The 24,488-nt window shown below is 45.0% G+C and overlaps 1 protein-coding gene across 1 annotated transcript in view; it reads right to left on the reverse strand.

Moving 5' to 3' along the window:
- Positions 1-278: 278 nt before the first annotated feature.
- The window catches only part of Stk35 (serine/threonine kinase 35), a 33,440-nt gene continuing 9,230 nt past the window's right edge, over positions 279-24,488 (reverse strand). The window contains 2 exon segments of the mRNA XM_027421820.2: positions 279-5,652; positions 22,943-23,692. Of these exon segments, the coding sequence (XP_027277621.1) occupies positions 22,980-23,692 (713 nt within the window). The 3' untranslated portion in view covers positions 279-5,652; positions 22,943-22,979.

Below are 24,488 nucleotides of genomic sequence, written 5' to 3' on the forward strand. Positions count from 1 at the left end.
CGGTAAAAAGGCTTTTTTAGTCCTTTTATTCATCCTATTATCTGGTTATTTACTACTTTGTGGGTGAGAAAGTGTAAGAGAGAAGTTCCCTGGGGGTTAAAGGGCTAGTAAACAGCAGGCTGACCTGTGTCCCTTTAATGCTGCCAGGCGCACGCTGTACACCTCTACTTCCTAGGTCAGTCACAATCTAAAGAATCTGTTGGCTATTCTCCCTCCCTTTCACTGCACAATGGAATCGGCATCTACATTTCACACCTACTCAACTAACTACAAGGGGATATGGCAAAAATGCATTTATTAGAAATGTACAAATGATACAGCCTCTTTGAAAGTTTGACAAAGGCCAGGTCTTAACACTCATACACATAAAATAAAAATAAATCTTAGAACACGCACATAGAAACACAGACATAACCCATTAAACTTGGGGGTTACCCTCTTCAAGTGCCAACTCACTAGCAGGGTCAAGGACAGGAGAATCCTTTGCTTTGTCCCTATATCCAGGGTCTGGAATGGAGTTTACACAGTCCAAACTTGTGTAAGAAAGAAGTCTTTTCCTCTAACATGTACTCCCCGTGTCCTGATCCTTTGTGTTTTGCTTTTGTTTTGTTGTTTCTTCCGGGACTCACACACAGATCTCCTTGGGAATGACCCATAATGGTAGGCTGTATGTCAATCATTAATCTTTACTAGACAGGTGAGCTTCAACAATGCTGCACAGTGCCAAAAAAGTTAGAGCTCGGCTTTCCAGACTCTACTAGAATCCCAAAGCTGAGTCTTCAAGAAAAGGAACTACGTGGTACTGAGAACCAACGCCATGTCGGCCCCAGTGTTGGGCTCCTGTTCTGTCTTTGCTTGCTCTGAAGGTGGCCATCAGTACTTCCATCACATGGAAAGACGTGCATGCATCAAGGCTGTTATTTGCCCCAGCTGGCAAGCTTTTTCATCAGTACTATTTAACTGGTCTGGTGAGGGCAGGTCAGCAAGTCTAGCTTGTCCAAGGCGCCAGGACCCAGGCTCTAACCCTAATCCCAATAATGCTGTGGCCATCCAAACTGGAAGCAATAAAATCACAAAGCACTCATTTGCAAATAGCATATGGCTTTTTTGACCCCAGCAATAACTTTATTCACACAAACGTCCCTTAATTTACAAAGCTTCAGTCATTCATACACATCAGGGGGATCCACAGTGTTCAAAGAACTTAAATATAATGTATCATACCAGCCCAAGTAAGCCAAGTACAAAAAATATTCATATAAAGTTGTTCACACATAGGTCCTATATTACCAGCTTCTGTGCAAAAAAAAAAAAAAAAAAAAAAAAAGAGACTAACTAGTATTTGAAACTAACCTTGTGCCTGGCTTCAAACCTCCCTCAAAACCAAGTCTGACCCACATGAGCATTAAGAATAACTGAAATATCCTCCGGTTTTGATGGCAAGTAGCCTTTGGAACAATTTTTTTTTTTTTGAAAAATGTCCCCTAAGTAGATTTTCTTCTTCCTATGATCTCATCTGGATTTATAAAAAATTAAAAAAAAAAAAAAGGCTCACTCCTTCTGGTATTCTCCCCACTCCTAGGGACCCCTAGGCACCCAATGGCAGTAGACTTGTCCCTCGGTGATGGCTGTAGATGCTGACATCAGCCAATGCTATATGGTACCTACAGGGCTCCCCTCCCAGAGCATGTATCCAGACAAGGCTCCTTTCCCTCAAAGTCAGACCTATGCTGACCCAAGGCCGTATGACAAGCTCAGAATCAGGGAAGTCAGAGGCATCAGCCTCCAGAGTCTGCTGGCCTGGACGGCTGAATAACCAAGCTTAGCCAATTCTGAGGTAGACTCCCAGCAGCTGTCTGGAGCTGCCAGGTGGAGAGAACCCAGTCAGGGGGAGGAATAACCCAAAGACCCACCTAGAGTTGAGTCACTAGTGCTCCCAAATGTGGAAGGAGGGGCCATCGAGCAAGAGACAGGGAGGGAAGAACTCGTGGTGGGCAGGGCTAGAAGGGGCATCAGAGTAAGGCAGGGCAGTCCCCTCCGTGGAGGATAGCAGTCAGACTCTGGCTCTTCCCAAGTTTCCAAGATACTTAAAGGTTAAAACCCACATATAATCCATCCTTTTAAGCTGTCTTCTAAAACAGAAAACAGCTAATAGCATAAACAGATTCCCACAATGTTCTTTTCCTTTTCTTGGAAAAAGATTCATGAAAAAACAATGTAACCTTATTGCTGCAAACACTGGTTTTCTAAAATAGTGATATGTCAAAGAGCTGAGTATCTGGGAGGAAGGAATGATGGAGGTGGGGACTGTTGGGGCAAGAAGGCTATGAGGAAGCTAGGGAGGGAGTGGTCTTAGCACCACGGGGGTTTGGAAGCAGAGTGAGTCAAGGGCCTCTGCTCACTCCAGGCCTTCACTACCACTGGAGTTACCACTGGCAGTGCTGCAAAGGACGCCAGGCCTTATCCAGAGTCAGACCTTCACCTAGTGTGGGCGCACTTCTCCAGCTGTAAACAGGGTATTTCTTTAAGTAAACATTAAAACATCCCTCCGGCAGCCAAAGAGCAACCCCTACAAGGTGGGAATAGAGTTCCTACTCCCTGCCCCAATGCCCTAGAGCTAGGTGAGGCTAAAGCCTAACCCTTAGTCTCCTGTGACCAGAAGGGGGTTAGCTGGAGCCAGTTCGGATGGTGCCGTGGGTTTCTTCCTGGCTAGAGGTTAAGGATAGGGAGGGGCAGAGGCAATGTGCACGTGGGCAGCAGCATTTGGTCCTAGTCTAGAGCTGCTGTGGGGCCACAGAGGCAAGAGGGAGGTGTGTCTGGCTACAGCCCACAGGAGGTGGGTGGGGCTCAGGGTTTTCCTTCCCCTGTGGCTATATACAGGTGAGTAAGTGACAAATGGACAAAGAGAAGACAGCCACCTGCTTTGGGCAGAGCCTGGACAGGGGAGGACAATGGAATAAGGCACTATGATCTGTCCTGCTGACTCCCTTCACACACAGGGAGCTGAGCTCTGAGCAGAGAACTTAGCCCAGGCTAGTCTCCCAACAGGCAATCCTCACAGCCAAGAAAAAGGACAAATGTTAGTTGGAAGTTCTGCAAACTTCCTAGAATGTGGACAGAACTAATAAACCTGGAGGCACCTGAGATGATGCCCCACAGAGCTACTGGCAGGCCTGCAACCCATATAGAGGCAGAAAGGGAAATAACAGGAGGCAGAGGCTGATCCTCAAGAGGGACAAGAGAGCTGGGCTTTGAGAAGACTACAGAGCCCACCAGGGGCTGACTCACTGGCTACAGCACAGCAAGCATGTCACCTGGCCAGCTTCCATCTGGCTAGCAGGTGATAGCATAGATCACAAGAGAAAAACAGGGAAAACAAAAAACAAAAAAACAACAACAAAAAAAAACAGGAACAGGCACTTGGGGCTCAAGACCCGGCTCTCACTCATCTGAGCCAGAGATAGAGGTGCAATCACCAGGCCAGAACCAGCTGGGAGTCGTGGAAGATAAGGTGCAGGGAAGCAGACTACCCCCCACCAGGCTACCCACCTACAACCTATGGGGGCTTACATTGACACCTAGAAAAGTACGGTGGGAAAGCACTATAACCCAAGTAAGTCTTGATTGTAAAGAGCTAAAAGACAGGGAAGAGAAAGAAAAAGGTAGGTAGAGTAGTGATTTGCTACGTCTGAGCCTTTACCAGGAACCCAGAGCAGGACTAGGGCAGGAAGAGCAGGGTACTGAGCTCGGAGACTGCTTTTCCCATTTGTTCAGGCACAAGGAGACAGCAGTCCTCAAGGGAAGGGAAGTGAAACAGAAATGGAATGTACTTTGCAATTAGGGGATGCTGCTGTTCCCACCCTCCCAGGTGCCACACTGATTAGGCTCAGAAGGCTGCTTAAAAAGTCACTCAGGGAGACAAGATGCTATCACAGAACAGCACAAGGTGAGGGCCTACATTACCACCTGTGGCCACGCACCCACAGGAACAGCAGCTGACCTCTGGCAAAAAGGAGAAAGAAACTTTGGTGCTGAGTTGCCTGAGAGAAGGCTGGAAAATGCAAGTGGACGCAGCTAAGCATGGTTCAATGTTGTGCTGGCCTTCCCCACACTATAGGACCACGGGACAGCTGCTTGAAGAGAAGCCCCCCTTGACCTCTTATTTCCCTACCCAATAAACAAGAATGAACAGATCCGTTCTTTCCTTGTCTAGAAACCCCATCCCATGTGGCCACAACAAGGTGAAAAATATGGAAAAGTTTGGAGCAACCAAAGGTGCATCCAAGTAGAGGGCACCAGAGAGGATGATGGGGGTCCATGGAGCAACTGGAAGGTTATCCTCCCTCAGGAAGCTGTAAGAACACTGCAAGGGAGTGTTAAGAGTGAAAGGCTATTCAGAGGCAGCAGAGCCACAGGGATCTAGGTTAGGGATGCTTTAAGACAGTTAGCTGCTATATGGGCCCTCTAATAGCCACATGGGCATCCCTGTCTGCCTCATACCTCCCTATGCAAGGCAGGTCCTGTCTCTTAGTTGATTACCTAATATGAAGTCCCTGGGGGTAAGAGTGATGGCGCTTGACAGTGTCACCCAGTGGTGAGTGACACCAAGGATCCTAGTACACAGGGTACACCTTTCACTGTGAGGAAATCATGGCAGCAGCCAGTAGAGGGTACTCTGCAACAGTCAAAACTGGATTTTGGGGCCTAGGTAGTTTCTGTGACAGGCTGGACTTGCAGTGCACTGGGAAGACAATCGAGGAGACAGAGGGTAAAAGGTACTGGCCTCATAGCAGTGACAAGAGGCCAAGGAAGACCAAGTCTGACAGAGGGTTGGCACAACAGTCCTAATAGAAGAGAGACTTGTGCAAGTAGGGTGGGGTGGGGTCTTTTTATCCCCGAGTGATGGGATGATCACTCTTGGTCTCCTTGCTCAGGGACCCTGGTTGGAAAGGGCAGAAGGAAGCAATTCCCACTACAGTGAATCCTGGTGTGGCCTGGGGCTCCCAAGAGCTTAAGGAGAACCAAACCATGGTTTAGGTCTTCTTTAAGGGTCCTTCTGGCCGGACCCTGGTCTTCCTCTGCTGAGAGGTTCTTCACTTCTGATCCTGTCTGAGGCCTGAGGGCCGACCAGGACCAAGGAGTCCAAGAGCTCCCACGTCTCATAGGGAGGTAACTCAGAGGCTGCTTCCTTATGTCTTCGTATCCCTTTCCAGGAGAAACACCAAAGCTCTGGATAGATAGAACTTCTTTGGGAAGTGGGATGCTAAAGCAGAACTGAGAGATGTGTATGAAAGAAAACAGAACATGAAAGATAAAACTAAAATTGCTTCCTAACTTAAGAAATTAACGGATTAACAGTGAATATATGCATAAGATTTGCCCACATTCAATGTTCTTAAAAACAAAACAAAAGTAAAACCAAACAACAAAAAGGTGCCTGTCCAGAGTGTAGCCTTCTGCTCGTCAGAAGTCTTGATGGTTTAATGTTTAAGAAATAATAATTATTATAAAGGAAAAAGAAAAGGGTAGCATGGGAAACCCAAGCAAAAGCTTCACATTGTGGGAGGTCCAGCTGTCAGGAGATCGCCACCACCTGTACCCTCTGCCATCCTGTCGGAGACATGATGAGACTGTGGGTCCCGAAGGATCGACCTGGAAGACAGAAGGTAGGCAAGGAGTGGACATTGGATCAGTGGGTGAGGGTACAGAGCCAGCACCCAAACCAAACTGACCCTGAAACTGTGTGTGCTGGCTTTTCTAAATACTCTCTGTGGAGTAAGCTGAGCCACTAATTACCTTGCCATCTGTAAAGACATGCTCTTATTTCTTGGGCAAGGAAACTACTGCTGTGTTCAAGGTCATAATGAGTAAAGGCAGACCCTAGAAGAAGGGACTTAGGCATGCTGCTGGCTCCAGCTATCAATCTGATCACAAACCCTATACTTTATTCCCACTCCAGCTTCCCTATACTCTGCAGGACCCATTCCAAACAGGATGTCCCCAACAGACCCTGATGGCCTTGGTTCTATTTAGCCTTTCTTCTCCACCCTCATCCATAACTGTCATAAGCCTCACAGCAACCCTTGCAAGATTTTGAGATCCTTTACAAATGATAAAATGGTGTTCAGCATCTGAGAACCTATACTAAGTTAGCCAGTAAGTTTTAAAGAGACCACATTACCCAGAGCAAGGTTTCCCAGAAGTAAATGATAGGTCCCACTCTCTCTCCACACCATCTCCTACTAGGGCTATAACAGTGTTCTGTCCAGACTATATGCAAATTCAAGCCCTTTGTTCTTTGTTCTCCTAATCTACACCTATGTCACAAGCTGTTTTGAAGATTACATAAATTCAGCTGTGCATGGCTTAATGATACAAGAAATGTAGAGCTACTTGAACATAACAGTATTTATGGGAGCACCATTGGACATTGTCTGCAGCACCATTTTGTGTGATTGCACATATAATACTTAGAAGAAAGCCTAGTCCTCAGAGCACTGGCTGCTATTTGGGAACTCCTTTGGTGTCAGGCCTCAGGAATAAGACAAGAAGCTGTCCTTCAAGGAAACCTAGCACACAAAAGCCTACTATAGAGATTAGTCTTGAGTCAGCCCCATATTTCTGAGCCACTTAATCACATAGCTAAGTATAGCTTTATCTTAGGCAGGGCAGGTCATCTGGGCAGCAGTGTTCTGAAGTTTTCAAAGTGCCTCCTTTCACCCAAGATGACTGACCCAAACAAGCCCTTCCCTGTAGACCTGCAACCCTTCAGTGGCTTCCTTGCTCCATGGACACACATTGTCTGCAGCTTGAGAAGTATGCCCTGGTTCCAGCCCAGTGGGAACCCTCTCCACTGGAGCTGTGGCCAGTCCAGTCAAACACTGGCCCTATAGACTGAGGTCTTACAGGTGCCCTAGCCCATTCTCAAAAGTGTCTGCCTGGGTCTCTTCCTCTAGTCTTCCATCTCTTTTGGGCTCTGAGTAGAATGAGTATAAAGTATGATGGATTCTGACATTTCCAATGAGCCTGTATCTCCAGCTAGACTCTGAATGTACCTTCAGCCATTCGGCCATCACAAGCAGTTGTAGGTACCATGGGAAAGGCATCCCCCACTGATGGAGGGGTGTAAACAATCTCTGGGAAGCAGCTCAGAAAGACACTTTCAGAACTTCAGTTATGCTGAGAGCTAGAGCCTGGTAGCTCCACTTCTAGAAACCTAGCTTCACTGCTAACTCCAAACATGGACAAGAATTCATGAATAAAAATGTCCAACTATGAGGCATTACTTCCAGCATCCAAAACTAAGACTAAATAGTCTATCTATCTATCTATCTATCTATCTATCTATCTATCTATCTATCTATCTATCTATCTCTGTTATAGTGAGGAATAAGAGATAGGTGGCAGTTGTGCATCAATCAGTAAGAAGCCTGCTAATGAGTCAAATGGAATACATAAGTTACAAAGCTGTGTGGCAGAAAGTAGGACTATAGTTTGTCTCTACAGCTCAGGATGGAAGTTAAAGTCCTTGCAAGGTATTGGGTGAAAACTTGTGGCATTTGGATGGATGAGGCCTTTGGTATATAATTAGAATTACACAGTCATTTAGGTGGGGTGCCATGATTAAGCTCTGACAGGAGATCCTAGGGGCTGGAGAGATGGCTCAATGGTTAAGAACATTTGGTTGCTCTTTCAGAGGACCTGAGTTTGAGTCCCAGTACTCACATGGCAGCTCACAACCAACTGGAATTCCAGTTCCACAGGACCCAATGTCCCCTTTCTTCTATGGAAACTAGGCACACACATGATGCACATGCATACATGCAGGCAAAGCAGTCACATACAAAACAAAACGAGCAGATCTAAAATAATAAAAATAAAAGAGGGAGACCTTATACAAAGACAGACAACACACACACACACACACACACACACACACACACACACACACACACACACAGAGCCTGTGTTGCCTCAAAAGACAGCCAGCAAGGGCCATCATCAGATGTGAATCTCTGACTTAGGACCAAAGCCAAGAATCACCCTTTTTCCTTACTTTTAATAAGCTAGCCTGGTGGTGGCACATGCCTTTAGTCCTAGCACTCGGGAAGCAGAGGCAGGTGGATCTCTGTGAGTTCAAGACCATCCTGGTCTACTGAGTAAGTACCAGGACAGGCTCCAAAGCAATACAAAGAAACCCTGTCTCAGAAAAACCAAAATAAAAAAATAAGCTTTTATTAAAACAAAACAAAACTTGCACATAAAAATCTGCACGCACCAAAGTTAACCAGACCCAACATCTATACATAAAAGCATGCACTCTGAAAAGAGGTTAGGCAGCGTAAGGGAAGGATCTCCCAAGGAAGGGGAAATAGAATATATAGTTATGGCAGACTGGGGTTGGGGGAGCTGGAATGTGAGGATTAAACTAAAAGGGGGAGGAGGGAGGAATAAGGGAGTAAGGAAGGGAATATGGAGAGGGGCAACTAACACTAAGAACCATTGGAGGGGGTTATATGGAAACTTACTACCTTAGAAGTTCCTTACATACATATGAAAGAAATCTAAATGGAGTCACCAAATAATAGAGAAGAAATGCCCTCAGTAGACATTTTTCTCCACCAAGCAAAACTTCCAGTGCCAGGAGTGGGTTGCATCTAATTGAGCTAAAGAAACCCCATGGAAAGCCCCCAACAACTCAAGATATTGTGAAGGATATTGGTTGCTTTCTACAAACTGATGGTACGGTCCTGTTGCTGAAAACAACACTCACATATCTCCTTGAACACAGAGAAGTCACCCTGGTGCCTAACTAGAGCCTTCACCCCTACTGACAAGAGTTCATGATACTGGCAGGGACTCTGTGTGCTACCAAAGGAAAAAGGGAACCATAAACCCAGCTATAAATCCCATGATCTACAATGACAACCTGCCTGCATAACACACTGGTGCAACTGGAACAAACATTGTGGGGATAACCAACCACTACCTGGATGGATTTAAGACCCACTCTACGAGACGGAACCCATTGCTTGGGTGGCCAAGAACCACCCAAGATAGGCAGACCATGGGCCTGAAGGAAAACCAAATACCAAATTGTTCTGCTAAAGAAACACAGCAATAAAATGACTCCTAACATGTTCTGCTATGCCTAATCAGAGAAGCTTTCCCCTGCAGTAGATGGAAACCAAAAGAGAACTACAACTGAACCATGCACAGAGAATGAGCTCATTCTCTGTGGAAGAAGAGGTGGATTTTTAAGAGCTAAAGGATATGGATGGCACCAAAGAAACAAGGTCTTGTAGACACAACAGGACAATGTTAACATGTACAGGTCAAAGCTAGGTAGGGGCCCCAGCACTGAGAGGGGGAACCAGAGTGAGCTTCCGACCCTTACCAAGAAGCTATCTTCAATTGACAGTGGCTTGCCAAAAACCCCTTAGTTTTCTCCAATGGAGTTTTGAGTATATAAACTACACCTAAAGGCAGTCCCCTCCCCCCACCCACACACACACACCATGCCCAGAAGTAGATGGCCAACACAAAACAAAAGGGTATTTTGGGGGATTTTTGTCTCATATACCTTTGTTTGGGCATTTTTTTCTTTTTACCTTACTGGTCTTTTGCTTGCACGTTATAGTTTCCAATTTTGTGTTTTTATGTGTTTTGTTTGTGAGTCTCTCTCTGTATGTGTTACTCCTGTTTTTGTTTTTTGTTTTGTTTTTGTCTGTTTCCTTAAAGAGAGAAAGGAGTGGAGTTTGGTAGTTGAGGAGGTGGGGGGGATCTGGGAGAAGTTGGGAAAAGGGAAACCATGATCAGAATATATTATATGAAAAATTTTGCATTAAAAAAAAATAAAAAACAAACAAAACCAGCATACACCAAAATTAACCAGACCCAAAGACAATACATAAAGAGCATGTGCTCTGAAAGACAGCTCAGGCCTATTTTGTGACTGGATGCTTCTGCTCCCCACTAACAACAGGAATTAACAGATCCACTTGGGGACCTCTTCCCAGTTTTCAACTTGGGGGAAATTCATCCACTCCCTGATGACCTGGCAGCCTCGGGTAGCTTTCCCCTGTTGCTTTCTGCCGATGTTTCCAGTAGATGAGGAGGTGAAACAAGACAGACAGACACCTCCACAGCATTTCTGCCTGTGTTTCCAGTAGATGAGGAGGGAAAACAGACCAGATACAGCTTCCCCAGGGAAGCCACAACAACACAGTGTGCTCACAGGAAGATGGAGGAAGCACTTTTTAATACATCAACAAGAACAGTAAAAACCATATGGTTGGAGTCAAAGCAGCCAGCTGTTTACTAATGTTTGTCAGACAATGAGGAGTGCAGGTCCCAGCCTTGGTGGGTTGTTGCTCATCACCTTTTATCCTAGCAGATGCCAAACCATGGCTCCTCTGTTGACCAGGTCATAACACTAGGGTCTGGCTTCTACCATCAACTAGGGTATCCTTGTTGCTCTCAGTGGAACCCCTAAGCACAGAGCCTTCCTGAAAGTCAACGCAACATCTGCTAAGCATAACAAAGATTGGTAACTAACCATCTGTAGCGGACTTTACAGTAGGTATGGCCTTGGGATAGGTGAACTGTGAGGGTTTTTTTTTTTTTTTTAGAAATCCTTACCTGGGGTTATTTCAGATCTTGGACTCAGTTCCCTCAGTGCAACTTAATTTCTCTTATAATCACAACAAACTCTTATTGGGTACTTGTAACTTTGTGGGTAACCTAGTGAGGTAACTTTCAACCTTCCTACAAAGCTTTCCAATCATAATTTACATCTTCCAGCAACTAAGAGATAGTATCACCCTGGCCTTAAAGAGAAACTGAAGCTCAAAGAAGGGCTATATGGTCACCAAGCACCAGAGCAAATGGTCTATACCAAGGTCAGTTTCTTTCCAACTTTGTAATATGAAGTTTACTCTTTGAGACATAAGAGCAAAGTGCTACTGCTTAACCCACATTTAATCCTTACATTTATATAGAGAGAACTCAGCAAAGAGCTCAGTAGGCAACCGCCTTATGCACAGGATACAAGAGGTGGAAGGATGTGTTGCCAACCAGAGACTCAAGCAGTTCCTCTACCAGCTGAGCAGTAGTCTGTGCTCTATTCAGTGAGTTGGGGGAACAAACTGCACCCCATTCAAACCATTAGCATTCTAGAGCAGAAACTAGAAAGAGCTGAGGTGAGCAAATGATGGAAAGATGTGGTTGAGACAGAACAGGCTTGTGTCCATCTCCTGCCCCTCCCAACTCCTAAACCCACACAGAATAAAAGATGTCCCTTACTCTAAGTACAGCCTCTCTTCCTGTATATCTGGGCCACTTCTTTAAATAACTGTTGAAAAAGTGGTCCCCTCCACTGGCCCCTGGTTTATTGATAAATTGTATTATCTTATGAAATATGTTTTAAAACATGGCATGTAAAATATAGCTTTCTCATTCCCCAACTCCATGAAGGAAAGGCACGGGCTTCACAGGAAAACACCTGAGGTGTTTGAAGCCAGCCTCTACACTTCTTGATCCTTGCCTCCCTCCCTTCCCTTGTTTGGAAATGCAGCCGGCGCAGTTTACACTTTGAGGTAGGTCTGCTGTGAGGTGGGAACCCCAGTCCATTGTGCTGCCTTATACTCACCCACCTAGTCATGACTCAGCTGCCAGAGTGGGCATTCAGACCACCAGACCGTCACGGATTGATGGTCATTTTGGCTCTTAGGGCGTCAGACCGGACTAAGTAGAACTTACTTTTTTGGAACAGAATCTCATTCTGGCTTAGACTCAGGTTGGTCTGTCTCTTAAAAATCAAGGCAATCCTCCCATCTTAGCCTCCCTGAGTGCTGGGATTACAAGCCTGAGTCATCATGACAAGCCTGGAATTCACTCATTGAGGCTTAATTCAGGAACTAGTTTATATCTTCTATGTGGAGGTGAGAGAATGAAGGGTGGCGGACAGCAGCCCTGAGCTCTGTTCAGAGGATATCAATCTCTGTCATAATGGTCCCAGAGATGATCCTTAAAGAGGTCTCTCAGCCTCTTAGGTGCTTGCATTACAAGATTACACCACCATGTCCACCTTCCCAATATCATTTTGTTACAGCAAAACTTACAACTTGGTCTCTAGTCAGCCTTCTCTTGAAGTGAGAGAGCCTCCTTTCCATTTTAGACTTTAGCTCCCAGTCTTCTGCTTCCTTCCTCATCTAGTTGTCACCTAGCCTTCCAGGTCCCTCCGTACCTCCTTCAGAAAGCATGTCCAAAGAAAGTCTTGTGCAAGGACCCTGCTTTGCAGTGAGCCTGACAGTCAGCCTCAACCTCACTACATACAGCTTAGACTACAGTCTAATTCTTAGGGCTATCACATTACCAAATGGTGCTGCATGTTACAATGAGCTCATATACTTAATGACTGATAGAAACTCCAATTAGTATACACGGCAATATAAAACTCACAGCATTTGAAGGGGAAAATATGGTTATAAGCACTTCCACTTGGGACTCAGCTCCTAGTGAGCATCTGAGCGGCCAGTGCTCAAGGAAAAGTTGATTCACACCTGTGAAGGGTGAGCTGCTTCTCCACATCTGACATCTGTTGAGGGACAGAGCTGGGAATGTGCCCAACCCTGATGCCTGCAGCTACTTTGGAACCAAACTAAACCATTCCTCAGCTCTCACCATCAAAGCTGGACATGAGGAATGAAGCATATGAAGACCAAGGATTTTTCTGACATTTAGACAGTCTACTGGTTATAGAAAGAGGCTCCTGGCTTCCCCTTTTCTTCCCAACTTCTCAGCAGGAGAAATTCCCTCAAGAAGAAAGCAGATTCCACACAATGCTCATGTTGAAAGAGCTCCTGAAACCCAGGTGTGGCAAAGCTGAGAAACAGCTGGCTTCAGACTGTCCCTGGCATAGTACATGGCTCATGTCAGGAGCAGAATTAGAACCTGGCAACTATCTATTTGTAAGATGGCAAATATGTAAATGGTAATTAGCTTTTAAAAATGGCTTTACTCTCCTAAGCTGGCAAGTAGCTCAGAAGTGACAATGGAGTTCAGCAGTGCCAGAAGGACTTAGACTCCATATTCATAGTTCAATGTCAGAGGAGTGGCTGCGGAAGAGGGCAAGGAAGCAAGCAATACCTACTAGTTCCCGGGAGTCTCATTCTTGTCCAGGGAGTCCCTACTCCATCTTCTACACCCCACGCACTCACTTTGTTCAGAGAATCTGGCCTCGAGACTTCTCTGAAAGGCACCATAACTACACATGCACACACACGAGCACCAGCTTTAACAGCACAGCTAAGCCTTGGGCATAGATTCCTAAGTGGAGCCTACTTAGGAGCAGCAGGAAGAACCACATCTCTACATGGTGGCAAGCGGAGACAAGAAGCAGAGACAAGAGGTCTGGCTGCCAGTGCCACAGCTTTGTCCTCTAGAGATTTCATTTTTCCCTTGAGTGCTCAATGATAACAGGGAAGGGATTTTTAATCCAAGGCTCTTCTAATTTCAGGAATGTGCCATGAAAGGCCTCAAACTCTCCCATGCCAAGTCATATGCAGTTGGTTTTCTGATAGACTGTCTCACAACTCAGATTCTGAGATGCATCCATGACATAATGCATAGTGAAGGCCAGGAGCTTGACTTATGCAGGCAAAAACTAACCAGAGGCAGCCTATGAATGCCAAGAGGAAGTGCCCATTGCTCTGGAGGTGGGCACAAGTAAACAGTATGATCTGTGTGGTTGAGATGCTGGGGAAGCAGGTCAGCAAGAAAGGGTGAGGCCAGCCTCAACTCAACATGCCACAGCCTTTGCTTTTCTCTGAAGTCTCCAAGCAGAACTTGAGACCCTTCTTCATGGGCACACCACCATTGAGAGACGTGGGCTCTATCTCCTATCATCTGAAGCTGGATCCACAGCTACCTTACTTCCTAAGAAACACAGTTGTGAAGCACAGCTGCCAGGCCCGATGGACATCAGGGCAGGACTCAGTGAGAGAAAGAATATGAGCAGAATTAAAGCCAGGATAGCACGCTGTTGAAAACACATCAGCTTCGCCTCTACTGTGTCAGAAGGCTCCATGGGCCATGAGTGAGTCTATAGCAACCGCACAATCAGGAAGCTCTTATACATGGTGACTTAGTTATAATATGGCAGGGGTCACATTGTGTTACTGGCAATACCATATTAAGCCATCTGATTTCTTAAACTGTGCTGCCAAAATTAATAGTATTAAAAAGTTCACAAATGTACAAAAAGAAGACTCACTGGCCAAGATGAAAAGATTCTGGATTTAAAAGGTTCAATGATGACCTAACAGTAGGCAGAGCTGCCCACTGAGTCATGCTGAATGTGCTTAAGAACTTGGACCCATTGAGACCTCTGATCTGGCCTTGACTAACTCAATAGGTCTTGGGGCTGGTGTTTTCCTTTAGCACTACTTTAGCTAGAAAACAGGTCCTAGGTGAAGTAGGACTAAAAGACAGTTTTTGTTCCCAGAGACAGCTTTGATAGAATTAGCAGTTAGACAGGTAGATACCATAACAAATACCCTTCCTCAAGCTTTTTAAGTGTGGGTCTGAAACTAAAGCTCCAGCTGCCTCAGTTGGGAGCCACAGAACCTGATTCAACTGTAGCTGCTATGATTAACAGAAAAAGGGCTCGAGGGAAAACTCAGGGATCCTGGGATTTCCCCAAAGGATACTTTCCCATTAGGAAGTCATCTAAGTCCTTGTTACCAAGGGCGAGGTCACTCTTCCATGTGGTGACAGGACAATTTGTGGTTATAAAAAGACTCAAGGCCAGAATGGCATGGGCAAAAAGACCATATGGTCTTCTGGTTACAGCTCAAAGCTGAGCATGCCAAGGGAAACTCTTGGGGTTCTTTCTGTGGCTTTCTCAGGGGAAAGGGCTCCTCCACACATTGTTATGGAGAGATAAAACAAAACTCATGGTCAGATCATGAAGGTTTGACAAAAACAAAATACCAAGATGGGTGTAAAACATGACGCTGTCACTGCTGAGTTCTATGCTTGCTGAACTGCAATGGACTACTTTGAGCACCATCCTGCATCTCACACTGAGGAGAGAGCGAGCGGAACTGCCCAAAGCTACCGACAAGCAAGTAGAGTGTGGTTTAAGTGAAGATTCCATAGCAAGTCCCTAAATGTCACTACTGTGGAAGCAAGGCTTCCATGCTTCGATATGGTTAGGAACTATGTAGTTTCATGCCCTCTACAGAGGCATCCTGCCAGGTGTGCTACTGTCTGACCCACCCTCCTAAAACACTACAGACACTGTTCCATCCACTCTCCAGCCCCACCTTATTTGCAAGATGAAGATCCTCTTCCTTAGGCTGACAATGACAAAGCCCCTGGCAGCTCAGAGGTGGCTGACCTTTGTAGGAGCCAACTTAGGCTAAGCTCTTCACATATATCCCTGGTGCTCGGACAATGCTCTTAAGAGTCTTGCTCAGAATGCCCTTCTCCAAGTCCATCTAGACATGTGAGTCCCAAATGTTGCTGTCACTTTCTCAACAAAAGACAGCACTCTTTTCTCTGAGCTGTTCAGGATCCCCCTGAGATTGCCTACATGGCTTCTCTTTGGGAGCTCAATGGAAGAGGGCCTGGGCTGGAGCCCTTGACCTAGCACTTGTCACTCATATGGCCAAATCACTCACTGCCTCTCTGGAACGGAAGTGAGAACATGGAGAGGGGGCAATACTATCCACAACACAGTATTTTAACAAGATAAACAGTGGGAGTACTGAGTCTGGCAAGCTCAGCAACCTGAGGAAGTAGGGGTTCCCTTTCACATCCCAGCTGGTCCCAGGCCAGCCCCTCTGCAAAAGCAAACAACAAAATGCAAGGCTATAGGTATGCATATGCTCTATGTGCAGAGAAAGGATCTAGGGATTCCTAGGGTTCTACTGCCAAGACCTGCCTCTCCTTTGTACCATGTATCATTCAAACCAAGGTACTGAAGGACAGACAGAAGCCTCCATCACATAGAGAGTTCCAGTTAAGGCTATGGAGGCACCCCTAAGCTTTTGATAATTGTACTTATAGTCCTAGAGACAGCTAAGAGGACTGACATTGGCTTGAAGCTCTCTATGTGATCAGAATTATAATCTAGTTAGTAGGAAACTCCTTGCTTGTATTGCTGTCTTCGGTTCCTGCCACTGTTCAAATGGAATTACCTTGCAACACAGCTCCATTCACTGAGGTCACAGAGTGGGGTTGCAGAAGACTCCTGTTTAGTCTTCCCACAACATCAACCTCAGTTCTACAAGCAGGTGGGCAAGTAGGGCTCTGGTTTTCTGTAACAGTGGGAATGGAGCTGTGTGTTCTCCTAAGGCTTTTATCCCTCTCTAGAATGAACCTGAGATGGCCCAGGGAGGGAGGATGTCTGGACTGTGTCAGTGGTGACAGCTGTACTTCACTTTAGGTACTTGGCTTAAACCCCAGAACAAGTTTTATAAAGGTAAAAAGTCACCCTGTTGTTTGTCCAGGGTGTGGTATTTTTCACACCCATTTCTGCTGCCCCATGCAAACCAGAGTTCCTTCCAAACATTCACCAGATCCAAACAGGCAATCTGGTTACTAACAACAAATGACTCCTTACTTGTGACTTCCAGTTTTCTTTATGTCTGGTACAAGGGGTTGGGTCCTGCTGGCAGTGTCTGTGCAATCTGCCAAGATCTCACAGCAGCACATTGCTACTCTGCGCCTGAGATTTGTCCTAGACTTCAGCTTTCCAGAAGGCATGTCTTAGGCATGTCCAATAAAAAGTAGGAAAGGCAAAGGGGTGCTGTATCTGGTTGCTAAGGGTGTTCCTTTCCCCAGAGGATGGACAGAGATGCAGAATCAACTGGCTGCCTCACATCATTTTGGTAATTTTACTCAATGGACAATATGATAAATACTAAAATCCAACATGGTATTAGCCAATCTATTTCCCCCATCACTGCTATAGTACCATGCCTGAGTTCAGAAAACAAGCTAAAAAAATGCAGTCATCATTCACGAGACTCCTTCCCCGGCTTCAAATCAAGATTAGTTTTTGTAGCCAGAAAACAACCATTTCCATCTTCCTTACTATGCCTTATGGGGGTACCCAGGTGGCTCTAATACATTCTTCCCAAGTCCCCAGACATCATTTCCTTTAACAAAGAAACAAAATACAGAATTCTTTCTGACCTGTTTATGTTGTAGGCTGAGTTACAGCTTTCCCCTGGTACCTCTTACTGAAAGTGAAATTCTGTTGAAGTTGGGAAATTCACTGCAGTGTTTTATAGTATTGATTTATTTTAAATTTGGTTGGCATTTGTAAGACCTGCCATGCTTCTGAGCCCTAGAAATTTGGAAATAGGGCTGTTTCCTCTGATTTGGAATATCATGAGGTATTAGGTGAAATGAAGAGGGGCTGGCAACTTATATGCTCTTCCCCAGTTTGTCAAGACAAAATCTTGGGTGCTCTGCCCAGGCCTGAATCCATGCATCACCACTTGGGAATTCCACCCCTCCTTTCACAACAGAGTGGTCGTGGTCCTGGGTGAACAAAGCCTCCTCCGTACATACCATGTGCTCTCCTCATATCTCAACTATGATAAGATATTCCTAAACTCCCTCAAGAACCAGCCCTAGATGTTCCTCCACAAAAGGCTTCCCTGCTCTCCAGAACCATCATCTGTAAGTACACTGCAAGCTCTCAGGAGTCAACACTGAATTCTAAATGACCAATGGGCAACTGCCTGCCAGGTACTGGGATGACTCCCCTACCAAACCTGACTTGACTCTGAAATTTTTCAACAGTGTGGCACCCATCAGAGCAGACAAAACTGATGGCATACGAGGCTTTAGTCAGGATTTGAGTTGGGAAATCTGTCACTGAGAATTATAGCAACATTGCTGTTCTGCTCTGGGTCCTCACCTCATCTACCTGAAATCTCTGGTTGATTCTTGGGAAAAGGATTCAACTAGGATTCGTTTCTTTTCTCAAGCTGTTGCTGCACTACTTGAATGTGAACACTCCTTCGTTACATGGGTGCCTCTATTCTCCCCGGCCTCCCCTGCTGATGTCTAGGGCAGTGTCAGAGTAACCCAAAGGAATCTGTACACAGGCAGACATCACATGGCTAGGTTGGTCGTCCTGTTGTGGTATATATAGCCAAGAGCAGGGCTATCAGGGCAGTGCTTCTGGAAGAGAACCCACTACCTGCTTCAAGGCATGAACCCACACAAATGTGGTTGTCAAGAGATGGCAGGAGGCAGAATGGAAAAAGGATGGAACCTCCAACCACACACACACTGTAACAAATTCTGACTCTTAATGAACTGCTGCTCTCTCATGTACAGAATGAGAGCGCATATAACTAGACAGATGATGTCGAACAGAAAGTACATAACAATAACTTATTCCCTGAAAAGTTAATTCAGGGATATAGATGAAGAAGAAGGGTCATTTGCCCCAACTCACAACCCCACCCCCCAAAGCAGGCTTCTTTGATAACATGAAGTTATTACATTGGTCAGTTGGAGTGTCTTCACGTCCCTGGAGTCCTAGGAAATGGGAGTCAGAAGAAAGCTAAACCTTCAGGCAGTTTTACTGGCAGCTGGATGATTATTAGAGTCCCTCAGAATTGCCCAAGGGATGCACTCTCTGCTGGGTAAAATCAAGGATGCCATAGACAGCTGAGAATATGAACAACATCTGGACCTTGCTGCCAACAGCCCCAGGGCAGGCCTGTTCCTTCCAGATGCAGGCATATCCATCTAGCTTGCAGGAAAAGAGGACCCCTGGGTGGGTACACAGTCCATTACAGAACTGACAGTTCAGCTTCCTGTTGCCATCAAGAGTTGGCAACAGGATGCCCCAGGAAGCTGCCTGGACCTGACACCAGCCATCCTCATCTATGAAGGAAAACTCTAAAACATAGAAAGATACAGCCCCAAGGGACATGTGTGTGCACTGGTATCTAAGCCAAAGTCATCACAGTCAAAGGCAAGTTTTATTTCCTGGGACAAAAAAGAACCAAATATAGCATCTTCTCCCAAAGTTCTCTTTTGGCACAGCTCTGTGAAATGCTAGTCAGACTCAGTAAGACACAGCCTTTACCCCTGCTATATAGACAGGGCTCAAAAGAAGTTAATACAGAAAACACAAATTCTAGCAAATTCCTGACCCCCCCCTTGCAAAAAAAAAAAAAAAATCTGTTGATCAATGGACCCCTTGTATCCAAGTGATCATTCTATTTAAATAAATGCTTCATTCTTCCTAAGGATGCAATAATCTACTTCATTAGGCCCCAGAGTGTCAAGTCTCTCCTCCAGCCTCCACCGCAAAGGCCGAGCGCAAGCGTGTGCGTCCAATTCAAAGCTCCAGAGACTAAGGCTAAAATCAGCTTCTGGGATAGAAACCAAAGGCCTGGGACCTTTAGCAGCCACACCTTTCCTTGAGGCCTGGCTTGGACCAGGACACTGAGTCTCATAGAAGAAACCGCCTCCCATGGGAAACCTACTAAGTTCTATTGCCCTTGCCTGCACTTAAGAATGCTTAGAGCTAGACAGCCAAAGTCAGGTTGGTCCATGCTAAATTATTCACTGAATTCAATTGTGAAGATATCTATCTTAAAACCTGAGTTAAAATCTAGACTCTACACCTTATTGGCTCTATGACCAGGGCTAGTTCTTTAATATTAAGCAACTACCAAGACCTCATATGGACTGAAGAGCACTTTCTATGGCCCCCACCCCTCCATGGACACCTTGGGTCACATCAACATCTGATTTCCCTCAGCAGGCTTTAGCTGTCCGTTCCTAACATGTCACCCAAAAGCTTGACTTCAAAAGGCCTTAGAAACAGAAATTTGTGTACTGGACCATGGGCTTGGTCACTAACACAGAGGAGCTCATATCCCAGCACACTCCTGCTCCCTGGTAAAGAGTGGGTTATGGCACCAGGAACATCAGTTTGGCTAGCTTCCTGCATGGGATAAGGCTTGCAGCTGATAGGATTCACTAAAATTACTCTTCTATAAGTGACAAATAAGGGACAAAAATAGGCCTTATTGAGCACTTGTTAAATACAGACATGCCTTTCTAGAACAATCAACAGGACAAGTTGTCTTTGTGTTAAAGACAAACTACCCAATGTTCTTACAGAAGAAAGCTACTAGCACCAGTTGCCTCCACCTCAGCTAAATCCATACGTAAAACCTAGTGTTTCACTGAAACAATTTGTTTGGGGCACTTTCACAACTCCTATAAAATATGCATGGTTAATTCCATTTTGTGGGTAATAAAACCAAGAGTGGTAAAACACTCTGCCTGATGATCATAGCCAATAAACCACAGAAATTAAGACTCAATCCCTCCACTGCTTGTAACCAGTTATCTCTCAGAAGGAATTCTACCTTACTGCCCCAAGTGCAGTTTCTCCCTCTTTTCATTGTTACAAAAGCAGCAACAACAATAACTACTCATTCAGTGCTTACCTAAATTTTATTCAGTTGAGTTTTTTCATGTTGGTCCTAGGGCCAGGTATGCTTAATTCCCTAGCCATGCAGAAAGTTACCTAGAAACCAGGATATTCATGTTCTGTCCCTTCATTTGGGACAAATCCTCAAACAAATCCCTTTCTCTGTAGGATTCTAGCTACCACACTTCTCAGATCCTCTTCACAGCAAATTCCTGAGAGAGCCAGTACTGCTTCTCAACCTGCTATCTAGCTTGGGAATTTATGAAGCTATACTTTTCATAACGACAATAGGACGCCACTTGCGTTTTCCACTTTCATTCACCCTTAGTATACAATGGAGTTTTCCAGATGTTACATGATGAGTTGTCTGTACCACGTTATAATGAAGATGCAAATGGAATGACTAAAGCAACAATTAAACAGATTTGCAAAAACAATGCTAGTCACCTTTAGTTTTTGAAAAGTTATTTTTCATAAAATATAATTAAGACAATACTTAACTGGTATATTGTTATCATTTATCTAAAAGGAACACTAAAAATGTTTCTTGGGGCTGAAGAGAAAGCTTAGTAGTTAAGTGGTTTGCTGCTCTTCCCCAGAACCTGAGTGTGAGTCCTAAGTACCTAGGTCAGGTGGCTCACCCAACTCAAGGGCCCATCACCCTCTCCTGGCTTACAAGATGCCCAACTAATCCGCCTGACTCCTTGTTTTCTTTTCATACATACATCTTCCTCTCCTAGCTCACTATTCAGTTTTCAGATCACTATAATACTTGCTATCACTGAGATAGTCTGCTCCCCCCCCCCCCCCCCCCCGCAAAAGTCTTCAAATGCACTCCCTCAACTATTAGCATATGCTCAGAGGGCACTGGTGAGGGGGTGGAGGTGGGGAAAAGACCCTGTCTAAAAGACCCTACCTATATACAACACTTAGCCTTTCTTAACAGAAGACCCGTGTTCACAGCCTGTTTTCACAATGAAATATAAACTTTGAAAGTGCAAAGTTTTGGTTTTGCCTACTACTGTATCATTTATGGCTAAAACAGTATCTAGCAAAATGTTTCCTAATAAAAATGCTGGAATTAGTCTGGCAACGGGAAGGGAAACTAGGTCAAAGGCCCTTTCTAACTCTAGCCTCTGATTCTCTAGCTAAGCAGATATGGCTCATCTGACAATATAACTGAAGCCTGAGGCACCAGTCACACAGCTGGGCCCAGGCCCACAATTCAGAGTGCTCTGCAAGGACAGGGCAAAACAGGCCAGTCAAACTGGCACCACAAGCACAGCACCCATTAGTTGTCAGAACAAAAGGAACCGACCAAAGAGTTGGGACACACACCCAAAAGAAGTCCCTAACCTTTCTCCCCTCCTCTCAAAGTCACTTATTTCTTGTAGATGAAGTCACTTCTCTTTATCTATAACTTTGCCCTGTAATCAACACAAATCTCATTCAGTGATTCAAATAAGGGCTCAGATCTCAACTAATGAAGCACTACCATAATCCTAACCTAAGTTCAGGTTCTTTTCCCAATGACAACCTCTCTTTTATACAAGGAAAATTTGAATTCCAAGAGGTCTTTTCAAATGCAAAGGCTAAGACGGAAATGCAAGCTAAGGTAAAAAAACACTCCTAAAGCACTAGCCAGCTGCCTCCATTGAGAACAAGACAGGTGTAAGCTGCTAGGCTCAGTACAAGTCATCCTATGCAGAGGTATGGAGGAACAGAGAAGCCAGACCCTGTGCCTGTTAGCCTATCCCTGTTGCAATGAAACCAGCACGACCCCACCACTGCATATCAAGACATCAGCAAACTCTACAGTTTATTTCTATCTGTCATCTTGGTAAAGGGGGCAGGTGAATTCAGGTAAGATATACTTACCCTTAGTTTAATGGGAAATGGGATTAATGACTTACAGTATGTGCAATATCTATCATATATGTTGTCAATTTCTAACATCCTGTCTTGTCCACACCTCAGACTCTGATCTAGTCTAACTGTTCTGAGTAGAAAAAAAAAAAAAAATCTCTAATACTATCTATATATACTGCACACTAAATGAAACTGGTGTATTCTCTTAAGTCCTCTATCATCAGGTCCCAAATGGATAGAATTGGGTACATGAACAGCAAAAATACAGCTGGGACAAAGTTCCTTCTCTAAAAACTATTCCTTTCAGCATCATTTTACAGGGAGAATTTATTACTTGATAAGAAAAGGTATTTTTAAAGATGTTGGGAGATCCTGCCTTGTATAATTTCCTCTTAAAGATTCCACTTCCCACTTTGTACTCAAATAATCTGACCTATGTCTACTCACCAAGACTTGGGGGCTAATCTGCATCAACAAGACTTACTTCTTCCTGGCCCTACATTTTCTGTACAACTCCAGAGTCCAACCATCACAGGACACACAGCCAGCCCAGGGAGTGTGTGTGCACAATAACAAGAGAGCACTCACCTAGTTTAAAAACACCCAAGACGTTCAGCCCTGGAGTTTAAGCAGCACATGTGACCTGGTCCATTCGGGTTTCAAGTTCAAAAGCATCAGGTCGGTCCTGTGGGTTAGCAGCTAACATGTCTTTCAAGAGCTGCTTCACCCCCTCAGACATGGAAGTCCTACGTTTCTGGGGGATATGCAACTCCATCTTTGGGTTTTCTAGCAGCGCCTCACCAACAGGGACGATCTCAGTCCCCTGTTTAATGTAGGTCCCCAGGAGCTCCTTCTTGGTTTCAGAGTCAATAAAAGTAATTCTTTCTATCATTGCCCAGATGATAATGCCCAGGGCAAAGATGTCCGCCTTGGCTGTATAGTGTCCCTCCCAGACTTCAGGAGCCATGTAGAAGTCTGAGCCACAAGCTGAGGACAGCCAGTATTTATTCACATTCACATTTTTGTTATCTTGATTGCCCTCTTTGCCTCGAGGTGCCAGCCCTGCACAGACCTTGCTCAGTCCAAAGTCTGCCACCTTGAGGATGGGGGTGCCAGAGCGCTCGGTGATGAGGATGTTGTCTGGCTTTAGGTCCCTGTGCACGATGTGGTTTTTGTGCAGGAAGGCAATGGCGCTTGTAAGCTGTAGCATGAAGCTTTTGTTGGTGGCTGGGTCTGGTCTCCGGGACAGGACATACTGATTGAGGTCTCCACCTTCACAGTACTCCATGACAAACCAGAGATAGCAGGGCTCCTCAGCATAGCCCAGGATCCTTTCTCCTAAACCAAAGGACAGGAAAGAGCTTGAGTGGACATTCACATCACTATATTAAAGAAGACAGTGATAAATAATTGTGCCAAGAGGATCTACACAACTGGCACTAAGCAAATTTTATGCACACAGTCCACTTCTACCCATACAGAACAAGTCAAGGTATGGCAGAGGCATTGGGGCCTGGTGTCAAGCACCTAGGGTTTGAATTTAAGAACCTAAGTTTGCTGCCATCTAGTTTGGCTTTGAGGCCATTTTGTTTATTTATATTTTTTTTTTCAAACTGGCATACAAGTCTATCCTATCCTATCTTTGTAGGGCTGCTGGAATGACAAGAATAAAAAGAATACAAAAAAAAAGCTTTGTAAAGTGTGTGCTGTTTCTGCTATTGCCATTTAATTACTGGCCCAGCTTCTACAACTGCTAATCCACACCAGGCCCATGTTCTTTGCTCTCCTTTCCTGATGCGCTTAAACATTATCAACAAACACAATGACATTATGGTTTTATTTCAGATGTACACTCCAATTCATGCACATCTTCTGCTAGTTCACCATATGCCTAGTCCAAGCCAGGTCTATATGCCTCTGGCTCTATGAGGCTTAGTTGCACAGGTACCTGACAGCAATTATCATAAGTTGGCAATAAGGTCAACTTCTATGGAAGATCAGCACACATGCAAGAACTCCAGGCAGAGATGAAAAAGACAATAGACACGTGGACAAGTGGACCAGGAAGGTCTAAATAAATGGGAGATAATGGGTAGGAAAATTTAGCTTGATGGAACAGTGAAATCTGAAGCAG

This window comes from Cricetulus griseus, chromosome 6 (genome assembly GCF_003668045.3).
Source record: "Cricetulus griseus strain 17A/GY chromosome 6, alternate assembly CriGri-PICRH-1.0, whole genome shotgun sequence".
In the NCBI taxonomy this organism is placed as follows: domain Eukaryota; kingdom Metazoa; phylum Chordata; class Mammalia; order Rodentia; family Cricetidae; genus Cricetulus; species Cricetulus griseus.